Genomic DNA, 12629 nt, shown 5'->3' with positions numbered 1-12629 from the left:
TATCGAAACTATATTTTTGAAAACTTCTCGTGTTGTAACTCAAAAAATTATCGACCGATTTGGCGGAAAATGTTTGAGTCCTTTTTTTACATTAATTTCATAAGAATAAAACAAAAATTTCGTATATTTCACGTTAACAAAATAGCCCTAAGTTCTGACTTTCATTATTGGGCTTCGGATCAATTAAAAACGATCAAATTATGTTATTAGCGTTAAAAATATTATTAAATAATAACCGAGACTTCCCCTTTTCAAAATTAATGTACGATTCTCACGTTTTCTCGTCTCGTGCACCTCGTATAATAACGGTTACTTGTAGGAGTACCTGGGTGGTACTGATCGGAAGGAGAAACTTACCTTGATTTTCAGTTTCATTCATGGTGAACATCGTGACGAGTGAATGCAAGTGCTATGGGAATGAAAGTATTCAAACATAGACGCTGACAAAAAAAAAATGAAAGAGTAAGTTTTGAATTAATTATAAAGGGTTTATTAGTAAACATCACTAAATATTTTCAGTAAATTTTCCCCAATTAATAGTGTCATTTTTTTTAAAACCTAAATTTGATTTATTTTTTTGTATTGTTCAAAGCCATTTTCTATCTTTAGTTTGTACAGATTGTCCCTGTAAAAGAAACGAATCGTTAACAATTAGGCAAGATCCGCTCCTGTCCTTTAGATAGTAGTATAAAATTATTTATTCTTTGAAATACCCTACATGGATATACGTAATCATCTATTAGAAATTAATAAAGTATAATTTAGAAAATAATTCCAATTTCAAAATTATAAGTACTATATCTCAAAAACTAGTGATCGTATTAGAAAATTCTCTTCATGTTAAATTCTTAGACCTTTTTTTTAAAAAAACAGGTATAAATTTCAAACTTTTGCGGTTTTTATCAAAATATAACTTCACATTTAAAAAAAAAGTCGCGACAGATCGAAATGTCAAATTTTTTTTTATAACTTGTAACCCTAATTTCCCCGGTAGGAGACTCTATCTTAGGGAGGCAGTATTTTTCTCAAACTAAATAACACATACTCCATCGAGACTTTTCTTTAATTCAGCAAAATCGTGAATGAAACGAGATTTTCTCCCTTCATTTCAACGAAATCGAGATTGAAACGAGATTTTCGCTCTTCATTTGAACGAGATCGAGATTGAAACGAGATTTTCGCTCTTCATTTGAAAGAGATCGTGACTGGAACGAGATTTTCTCCCTTCATTTGAACGAGATCGAGATTGAAACGAGATTTTCTCCCTTCATTTGAACGAGATCGAGATTGAAACGAGATTTTCGCTCTTCATTTGAACGAGATCGAGATTGAAACGAGATTTTCTCCCTTCATTTGAACGAGATCGAGACTGAACAAGATTTTCTCCCTTCATTTGAACGAGATCGAGACTGGAATGAGATTTTGTCCTTAATTTGAACGAGATCGAGACTGGAATGAGATTTTCTCCCTTCATTTGAACGAGATCGAGACTGAACAAGATTTTCTCCCTTCATTTGAACGAGATCGAGACTGGAATGAGATTTTCTCTCTTAATTTGAACGAGATCGAGACTGGAATGAGATTTTCTCCCTTCATTTGAACGAGATCCATACTGAAACGAAACATTTTCCCCGCACGGGATCCATACTGAAACGAGACTTTATTCTTTATTTCAAAAGTCGTCGATTGTGTACAGTCAGTTGTTGGAGGCCACAAGTACAAGTTACAAGCAAGATTTAAATTTTTCCAAAGCAACACAGCTGCTTGGATCTAGTTCGCAGCAGTAGAAGGCAGTTTTTTCCTCAAAATAAATAAGACATACTCCAACGAGACTTTTTTCTTCAATTCAACAAAATCGAGACTGAAACGAGATTTTCTTCCTTCATTTGAACGAAATCGAGACTGAAACGAGATTTTCTCTCTTCATTTCAACGAAATCGAGACTGAAACGAGATTTTCTCCCTTCATTTGAACGAAATCGAGACTGAAACGAGATTTTCTCCCTTCATTTGAACGAAATCCAGACTGAAACGAGATTTTCTCCCTACATTTAAACGAGATCCATAATGAAACAAGACTTTTTTCTTTAATTCAGTAAAATCGAGACTGAAACGAAACAAACTCTTCGCACGAGATCCATACTGGAACGAGACTTTCGTCGGTTGGGTCCCATCAGTTGTTGGAGGCCACAGGTACAAGTTTTGGTTGTGGATATTAAGAAGGAGCAAGGAAATAAAATGGAATGATCCAGAAGAAAACCGAGCAAGATATTTGATGGAGATAGAGGTAGATAGAGTAGATGGAGATACTAGACTAGAAAAGATGAGAAAATCTTTAAAGAAACTATGGAGAACATGATGAAGATGACCTTGGATCTGGATATCGATGTTAAATCTGCTAGGAGAGTCGAATCGCTTGCTTGTTTGCAAAATAAAAAATTAACTCGTCTTTGGCGGGTATTTGGTGAGAATTGTGTTATAATAACAATCAATAGAAAGTTTTATATTTACTAGTAAATAATTATTTAACAATATCTTCTATAAAATATTAATTGATAGTTAGTTAAGCATCAATTAAATTCATCTTTAGAACAAAATAACAAAATTATAGAAGTTGAAACAGCTGAATAATAAATAACCAATTATTTGGTGATTAAATAATATGAATAAAAACAATTAAACGATAAAACCATAGATTGTTTTCGAACACCAACAAACGCTGCTTTAAAGCAAGGAAGTAGAGTCCTAATCAAATTTTGATTGCTTTGCTTTTGTCTACCATCGGTTCAAGGATTATTCAACATCTAAAAACACGTACCTTCGACTTATTATTACCTGAGATTACATAGATTCGATCAACAGCAACTTTCAAGCTGAAGAAAAATTAAACCTAATCAAATTATGAGTATGTGGACAGGTCTCGTACTAGGATGACGCGACGGGCCAAAGTTATTTGGAAATTCTCGAAGATTTACGTGGATAAATGGACAACGATTTATCAATGGCGAGCATCCGTCATTTCACCTTGTGATTTCTTTCTGTGGGTCCTTCTCAAGGATCGCGTTTTTGCAGGAGGACCACGAACCAAACCTCCGAACTACAATTGAAGAAGAATTTGAAACTTTTCGCGGATAGCTTCTCGTAATGTTGCCGTAAATGCGTTGATCAAGATGGGAATCAATTTGAATACTTATAGCGGAAATTCACGTTGAAGTTAACAAAATCCGGGTTAAACCTTCATTGTTGACTACAGTAGAACGGGAACTGAGAGATGAGGGGTTGCATGGTGGCCGCTAATGCAACAAAACAGGAAAAAACAGATGCGATTGACCCTTGTCCATCGAAGTTGGGCTGAAGAAGATTTCAAAAAAGGTGTTTGGATCGATGAATCCAAGTTTGAAAAATTCGGTTACGAGTTACGGGTTACAAGTTCGAAAAACGAAGAATTTTAGTCCAAGAAAAGATTACGCTGGACTGTGTTGTCCCAATAATTGAGCAAAGTGATGGTTTAATTGTGATCTGCGGTTGTTTTTCTAACCATGGCTATTTAATAAAAATTGATGGAACTATGAAAAAAGTTTAGAACAAAATTCCGTTTAGGAGAATGATCCCAAGCATATTTCCAAATTATTCATGGTATATTTTGAAGAGAAATAGGCAAAATTTGCTCACTCAAATGAACATTGCGAATTAATCCTTCAGAAATTTATACAATAGCGAATTAGCTAACACCGTGAAAATTGTCACCTTGAAATTTCACTTTCTTGCATCTATATTGATTGTTGACTAATAATAAATTCGACTTCGATACTTTAAGATGACTGTACATGGACGTAGTCTTAATTGTGAGTGAAATAAAAATATTTGAGTGTATTCAATGTTAGGCAGAGGTTACAGAAAACTGAATCATGTACGTTACCGGTGACGCCATGATATGTGCCCAAAATGAAGTTGATTAGACATTTTCCAGAGAAATTTTCCCTACGGCAACGAGACCAATCAATTCCGATGTATTTTGGCCGACTGAGAGTTACCGCATTTTCGAAAATTAGGGGGGAGCGGGGATATTGACACATTTACTAAAAATCGCTGCTTTTGCACTTATTTTCTTATTTTGCAAGAAAACTATGCGTCCCAGTGAAAAACGTTTCGGACAAAAGTTGTCAGGAATTCTGTATTGTACAACTTTTTAATCAATTTTTTCTGAAAAATCGTAACTTATTCGCCAAGGGGTCAGAAGAAATGCAAATACCCAATTACATGATTTTTCCAAGCCGACGAGCGGGAAAACTAAGCAGAACTGGAAAAAATGTTTCAGACAAAAGTTGTGCGAAATCTTATGATCTATAAGGTTGCTAATCAACTTTTTGCACTAGGACGCATAGTTTTTACGAAAAATTGAAAAAACTGATTTTTGGAAAATTTTCGCGCCCCCTAGCGGCGAAAATATGCGTTAATCAGAACAAAATTTCAGATAAAAGTTGTCGGGAATTTTATATGCTACAACTTTGCCATTTACTATTTTCCTCAAAAAAGCATAGTTCTCTAGAAAGTTCAAGAAATGAGTTATGAAATTTTCTGCGCGCCTTCTAGCGGCTTAACTATGGAACGTACGACAAAATTTTCAATGACAAAGTTGGAGGAAATTCAATTATCTATAACTCATATCCGTTAAGTTTTCCGCTGGGACGCATAGTTTACCCGGAAAATCGTAAAAACTCATTTTTGAAAATGTTTCGCGCCCCCTAGCGACGAAAATACCCGCTAATCAGAAAAAAGTTTCGAATAAAAGTTGTCGGGAATTTTATATACTACAACTTTGCCATTCACTATTTCCCCCGAATGAGCATAGTTTTCCAGAAAATGCAAGAAATAAGTTTTGAAATCTTCAGTGCACCCTCTAGCGGCTTAACTATGCAACGTACGACAAAATGTTCAGTCGCAAAGTTAGAGGAAATTTAATTATCTACAACTCGTCCGAGTTAAGTTCTCCGCTGGGACGCATAGTTTTCTCGAAAAATAGTGAAATAAATGCAAAATCAGCGATTTTTGGTGTATGTGTCAATATCTCCGCTCTCCCCCATTTTCGAGACAGCGTTAACTCGAATTCGGTTTCAGACGGTCAAAATATATATTTTTTATTACGTATCTCCGTCAATATTTCGTCCAATGTATTGAGAGAGTATTGAAATAATAAAGCATTCGTAATCCATAGAGCAGTTATACAAAAAACATGGTATGACATTTGTGCTAAAAGTGATTTTATGCACTACCAAAACAAAATGTCCCTACAAATAGAATCGTCAATACACGTACTAGACCCCGGATTAATTACAATAGATGGCGTTGGTTGTTTAATAAGTTATAACCTATATTACGAAAAATTGCGAGCACTTTCTACAAAATTTCTCGCAAAATAAACGCGATTCGTTGACATATTTAATACATAAGAATACGGTATGTAATGATAATAATGAATAATAATGTGAAACTTTCACCATTAATTTGACGATGTTTGTATCAATTAGTTAACGGAGGTAAAAACTGTATAATATCTTTTGTTATATATTCAATCATAGAGAAATTGTCAGGTAACATTGAGAAATATTTATTTAAATCGGAAATTATATCACAGTAAATTATATACGAGGTAACACGAAATTACCGTCTTTAATATAAATACGAATCAGTTTGAATTAATCTATGATACAATTGAGGTTATTGTCTATATAATAATTGTATAATTTTGATTAACTTTTTCCAATATTTCTTATCATATACGATTATCAAATACAAATTAAGCATCCAAAATGGTTGAAATTATGATAAAAACCTTTCAAGCGCAAATGCTGTCATTTGCTGTCATGTCCGATACTTTTCGAACACTCCTCGTTACAAAAATCTAAATTTAGTTACGTTACTTCATGAAACGCACTATAAATCAAATTATCACGATTTTTTGTTAATTGAATTAGAATTTGAATTTGATTTCCAGGTTACGACTCAGTTTTTTTCCATCAGAACTACGTTCAAAAGACAATAAAATCGAAAGTCAAGATGGAAATGTTAATTTTGGATTGAATCGTACACTTTTGTTAAAACAGGTACTCGTATATCATATTAATTATAATTATTAAATTGCAGACTACTAAGGATAATGGTATTTAAAAATGCACTGTTGTCAGCTCCTCTAGTTTCGAGGGTTCTCAATATAAAATAATTGATGTGAAATATTATATAAAATTATTTAATACGCTTTCAACCTTTTATGTATATCTCGAAAATTACAGACTTTAGTTGCTTTGGGGCCATTGTTGTTAACGATATGTTCCGGTATGACATTTGGATATTCAGCTATTCTACTACCCCAACTACAAACATTAAACAACGGCACTATATCTATTGATAAAGAAGAAGCATCATGGATTGGTAAGCGTAAAAAACTTCCTGATGAATATGCTTTACATAATCATTTAAACATGTTAACACCATAAATAATTATTAAAATAGAGTGCTTTGAATAAAAAATTGATGGACTATAATTGTGTTACCAACAAAATATTATGAACGATATTGACAACTAACCTCCAAATCAGTTTTTATTAACTATTAGCGTACGCCTATGCCTCTTCAATCACCTTTTAATCATTAATTAATAATAATTCCTCAACACCATAATTAATTATTAAAACAGTGTTTTAAATAAAAAATGAAAGGACTATAGTTTTGTTACCAACAAAATATTAAACACGATATAAATCATTTGGAGTAAATATTGGAAACTGACCTAAAAACTGCAGCTAAATGCACTTTTTTTAACTATTAGCGGACGCCTATGGCTGTTCAATCACGTTTTAATTGTTTATAATTATCCGCTTCGTCTGAATCGTGATCAAGTACATTACCATTAATAATTTGTTTTAATGCAAGATTTGTTTTGCTTTCACATTTATTATTAAACAGTACGAAATTTTAAACCACCGATATTACATTATAGCGACTACACTTGTCATATGTTGAGAGAAAACATTGACCTTTAATTTTTTTTTTAATTTTAAGTAACTCTTTATTTGGATTTAAGAATTTTACGTAAGTACAAATTTAATAAAGTGAGAAAATAGTTGATGAAACGTTGTTTACCCTCAACAAACAAAATAATTTGAGTATAAACGTTTTACATAATCATTTTCTTAAACTTAAGGAATTTTTTTCCTTTCTTAAACATAATTCGTCATTAATTTAGTATATCGATGATTTTGTTTTAACGCCATCTCTACTTTCATCTGCAAAGCTAGAAAATGGATGTTTGATTGTATTACAGGAAACTGTAGACATATATTCTTCAATATTTTTTTTCAATACTATTTTGGTCAATAAAAATATCCAAAAACCATAAATTCCTCCATTTGTCTCCGAAAACTGTTCTTAAAATTTTTATATTCTATTTTCTTGCTTCGAAGCTTACACAAAAATAACAATTTGGAATAAAAAACAATTGAATATAGTAATTAAAACAAGTTTCACGAATTATCAGAAATTTTGAAAAACCTTTGGCGCATTAAATATGAAGAAAGGAAATCCTAATCCAACATAACCAACTCAAAAAATGTTTAATTTCGTGAAAATTGTTCAAAGTATGATTTTCAATTGTTTTTTTTTCAAAATGGTCGTTTTTTCATGTACTTTCTCAAAAAAATATATTATTCAAAAAAACATTTTCGGAGACAAATTATAATTTTTTGTTCTTTATTGACTTCAGGGTTCCCAACTTTAATTTGGGGGGAAAAATTATGGAATGACATGTTTTTAGAGGTATTTGCTAAGTAGAGAAATTAATTTATAAGAGAATATTCTTTCTTGAAATACAAATTAGAAAACTTCAGACTCTTAAGAATGTAAAACTCTTGAAATTGGGATATTTCGTACTAAGATTTAGATATTTATTAATTTTTTTTTATTTCAAATCAGGCAAATTAAAAATTAAATAGTATAGGCCCTGGGATAATTTTATCTACCGAATCTTATTCGTTTATATATATATATATATATATATATATATATATATATATATATATATATATATATATATATATATATACACCGCATTAGTGCCATCTAGTGCGATTGCTTGTTACTAGCAGTGCAGAATTGATAGAAATGCGATGTTGTCTAACACATACTCGTAAGAATTTGTGGTTAAAAACTGCATTTATGTTTACTACAAATACGTTGATTGTTATTAGTTATTTTCTTGTTCAATTTATACGTTTATCAGTAATCCATTCGTTAAAACACCTAAAGTTAAAGATAAAAAAGTTCTAACAAAAATATACAATGACGTGGAAACAGGTCCGGACTAGATAGAGGAAGAAATTCCACTGTATTCACGGGAGTGAATCTACAAGAATTAAATTTTTTATTATTAAAAAAAACTATTGATAATGGTTATTTGGGAAAAAATACACTTTTAGAATTTAAAAAAATAATGTTACTGAATGAAATTATTTAAGGGAAATCTCTAGTAATTGCTGGATGGGATTTTAGGTTTTTTTTTATTAGCGCTTTAGGGAGATAAATTTTTGAGAGTTGGGAACACTGATTGGCTTGTAATTTTAGTTTTCAAACTTCAAATACGCAAAAAATATGAAAAAAGTTGATATGTTTTGACCAAATAAAACCTTTAACAATCTTATTTTATAGTAATAGAGAATTATTCATGAACTACATATTTTCATACTTCAGACGAAGATTTTGTGTTAAAAAAAATTGATGAGAATTTTTTAATTTTTTTAAGCGTCAATGGCGGCTCTCCCGATGGCATTGGGCTCCGCTTTCGGCGGGTTTTTTTCAGCAAAATTAGGCAGAAAAAGGACACATACTCTAGCTTGTTTACCAACTTTCCTCAGTTGGATCCTGATTTATTTAGCGACAGATACGAAAATGATCCTTACAGGCAGGTTCATATCAGGATTCGTAACCGGAATGCTCGCATCAGTCACAGGGGTTTATATTGGAGAAACATCTGATCCTGCCAACAGGGGGTTTTTATTAGCTGGTATATCGTTCTCCGTTTCTTTAGGTTCGTTTTTCTATATATTTATACATATATAAAAATATTGTTTGCTAAGCATTTTATTACAATAAATTATTAATTGTTCCACTTCCCGGTAGGTGACACCACTAAAATATGATAATATATTGAATATAGAAACATCAAATTTATCATTTACAACATAAAGAATATTTGATTAAGTTTTTTATATTTATTTAACTTATATTTCGACGTAAATATCAGTTTTTTGATCAGCAGTAATTATTTTATGAATAGACGCCATATTGTACTGGTACTGGTAAGTGTGACGTAACACAATAGAGAACAATAATTATCATTTTATAGAAGAAGAAATTTATTAGCATCACAGTAATGCCAGCTTGAATGTTTTTACTCTAAGTTTACGGAAAGTATTAGTAAGAAGGGAAAACGTATTTAATTTTAATTTTGAAATACATTCCGAGTATTATTTTGAACGTTGTTGTTTGGAAATTGGGTCCAACCTATTTTTATTTATAATAAATAGAAAAATTGATATTTTTTTTTGTTGATTTTTTCTATTTTTCTGGTGTATTTGAAAAAAAAATGAGATTCGAGTTTTGTAAATCGAGAGTTCAACACTTTTTTAGCCAATAAAAAATCCATAAATCATAAATTCCCGATTTGTCTATAAAAACTATAAATTTTTTTTAATTCTGATATTTTTTTGTAAAATTAGATACAAAAAAGAAAATTTTGCAATAGAAAAATAATTGGTAATCATAATTGGACCAATTTTTACAAATTTTTACAAAAATTTTAGGTTATATCAACCAAGAAAGTGCTTTCGAGCATATTTGTTTTAGGTGGGTCAAAAAAGTGAAAAAAAAAATTGTAAATATTAATTTTCTATCAATTTAAAAAAATAACTAATTCAAAATTTTCATTCAAATTCAAATTCAATTCAAATTATTTATATTTACTAATTATTTCTTGTAATTTTTTGATTTTTGTATGTATTTTTTTGAAATAAATACATTCTTTGAAAAAAAATTTTTAGTACGGTTTTCTGACTGAAATTAGAGAATTTACGGTTTTTATTTTTGACTAAAAAAGTATTGAAATTTTTATTTTAAAAACTTATATCTCATTTTCCCCCCAAATTAGTATATTTTAGAGGGACTTTTGGCACCACTGTATCTTCATCAAAACTATTAGAAAAGCTAACATCTTCATTATTTTGATATAAATTGCAAGTCAAACTTCTCTTATTACTTTCATAATCATTTTTCGAGGGGCAATAAACTATATAAAATTATTTAATTGATAGCTTACTAAGAAATCACTATTTCAAATATGGCGCCTATATATTATGACGTGAACATATTACAAATCATCAAAATGGTGATAATCTATTACTAACGGTATGCTGTGATGCCAAGTTGAATTTAACAAAAGTAATGATAGGAAATAAATATTTTTAACAAAATTTTGTGTGCTAATTCTACTTTTTATGGTTATAAAATATATTAATTGACGTTTTCTTGATAAATTTATCGAATAAAAATTAATTAAAAAATCGAAAAATTGAGATTTTCAACAATTTTTCCCCTTTGTTCACTTTTTCGATGACACCTAATTTAAAAAACTGAAGTTTAAAGAATTTTTATAAATTATTGAGAATTTTCAAAATTTTTTCATTCATGAAGCATGAATAATGAGAATCCTAACCTAACCTAATGTACACTTAACCTAACTTGACGTAATAAATATTAATTTTTCGATTTTTTTATTACAAAAAATATGGTGGAATTCATTTCTAAATAATAAACAAATTTTAATTCAATTTATTCATGAAAATAAAAAACTATTTCAATATTTTATGACCAGATACATGATATATTGTTAATGCCACGTTGTCAAGTTTTATTTAACAACAGATAAAATAGGAAATAAACATTTTTTCTAAATAAAGATGACTTAGTATCGATTTTAATTGTTATAAATCATACTAAATAGTGTTTTAAAAAAATATTCAATTATAAAACTTTTTTTTTTCTATTTTTTTCAAATTATAAAACTTTTATTTCAGGTTTATTTCTATCACATCTGTTAGGAACCTTCCTGTCGTGGCAAAATACGGCTCTAATATGCTCAATCCTACCATTTTTAAGCCAAATCTCGATGTTATTCACTCCGGAATCCCCGTCTTGGTTAGCCGACAAAGGAAAAATAAAAGAAGCAGAACGATCGTTCTATTGGTGTCGAGGCAATAACGAAGAAGCAAAAAAAGAAATCCAAATAATGCTTCAACGTCAAAACAAACAATCCCAAGAAGAAAACGTGAAATTGGACAACTTTTTAGAACCGGAATTTTGGAAACCGTTAGGGATAATTTCTGTGTATATTGTAGCGAATCAATGGGCCGGTATTAACGCTATAACATTTTATTCGGTGAATATAATGAGGGATACTATAGGGGATGAAGTTAATGAGTATTTAGCTACTCTCATCATCGATATTATGAGGCTTTTTATGTCGACTATAGCTTGTGTTCTATTAAAAACATTAAAAAGACGATCCTTAGCTCTGATAAGCGGATTTGGTACTATAATTCCCTTATTTACCCTCAGTTTATACACTTATTTAGTTAAAACACATCCTGGATTATCTTCTGGATATATACCTTTACTATGTCTTATATGTTATATAATATTTATATCTATAGGTTTTGTACCATTACCTTGGGCGATGATGGGGGAGTTGTTTCCTTTACGACATAGAAGTATCGGTAGTGGTATATCGTCTGTACTGGCTTTTTTGGCGTTTTTTAGTGTGGTTAAATGCGTACCTGATATGTTCCAAAATTACGGACCTCACGGAACTTTTTTTACCTTCGGTATTGTGGCTTTTGTAGGTACGAGTTTTGTGTATTTATTTTTACCCGAAACTAAAGGTAGACCGTTGCACGAAATAGAAGATTCTTTTAAAAAATAATTTATAAGACTGTTAATAGCTAATAAAATAATTATAATAAAAATGTTTTATTGTTTTTTCCTGATAAACTATAACATATGACAACGCCGCGATGGTTATAAAAACGAACGAGGTTACTGTTCGTTATTTAATCTATTTTAACTCTCTCTCTCTCTCTCTCTCTAGTAGATAAATTGTTTAATATGCTATCTCATTTGCGTCTTCCTTCGGCGGCAGCAACTACAGAACACCGAACATATCGGTAAGAAAATAACGTTGTCAGTTTTATTTTCTGAAACACTTATCTACCTATACAATTTTATTTTTTAACTTTGTAAACTCTTGAAAACTTAATTTACAAATATTCAACAGAATACTTTTTATAAATGTAGTAATTACAAATAAAAAATTCGAAATAGTATTTTTCAAATTTAAATTTTTGTTTGTACTCCTTTATTTCTGGCAAAATAAAATATCTGACAACAAAAATATGCAACCGGTTTTAAAAGTAAGCAAGTTACGTACTTCATTTCTTATTAATTAATTAAAAATACAAATATCAATTTTGTTGTATATGGAAATAATATAAAATATATAAATTTATATGAATTTTAATAAATAAA

The 12629-nt window shown here is 30.2% G+C and overlaps 1 protein-coding gene across 2 annotated transcripts; it reads left to right on the top strand.

The window, feature by feature from the left end:
• Positions 1-386: 386 nt before the first annotated feature.
• LOC130894398 (facilitated trehalose transporter Tret1-like) lies at positions 387-12064 on the top strand. Of its 2 annotated transcripts, XM_057801224.1 has the most exons (5): positions 387-462; positions 5995-6103; positions 6290-6428; positions 8794-9078; positions 11123-12064. In XM_057801224.1, exons 1-5 carry the CDS (start codon positions 455-457, stop codon positions 12025-12027), a joined length of 1446 nt encoding a protein of 481 aa, XP_057657207.1. In that variant the 5' UTR covers positions 387-454; the 3' UTR covers positions 12028-12064. The 2 variants fall into 2 exon arrangements, with proteins under 2 accessions (XP_057657207.1, XP_057657208.1); XM_057801225.1 differs by lacking the exons at positions 387-462; positions 5995-6103; positions 6290-6428 and adding an exon at positions 6970-7088.
• Positions 12065-12629: the final 565 nt, after the last annotated feature.

The sequence above is a fragment of the Diorhabda carinulata genome, chromosome 5 (genome assembly GCF_026250575.1).
Source record: "Diorhabda carinulata isolate Delta chromosome 5, icDioCari1.1, whole genome shotgun sequence".
Lineage (NCBI taxonomy): Eukaryota > Metazoa > Arthropoda > Insecta > Coleoptera > Chrysomelidae > Diorhabda > Diorhabda carinulata.
This window is presented reverse-complemented; position numbering and strand designations above follow the sequence as displayed.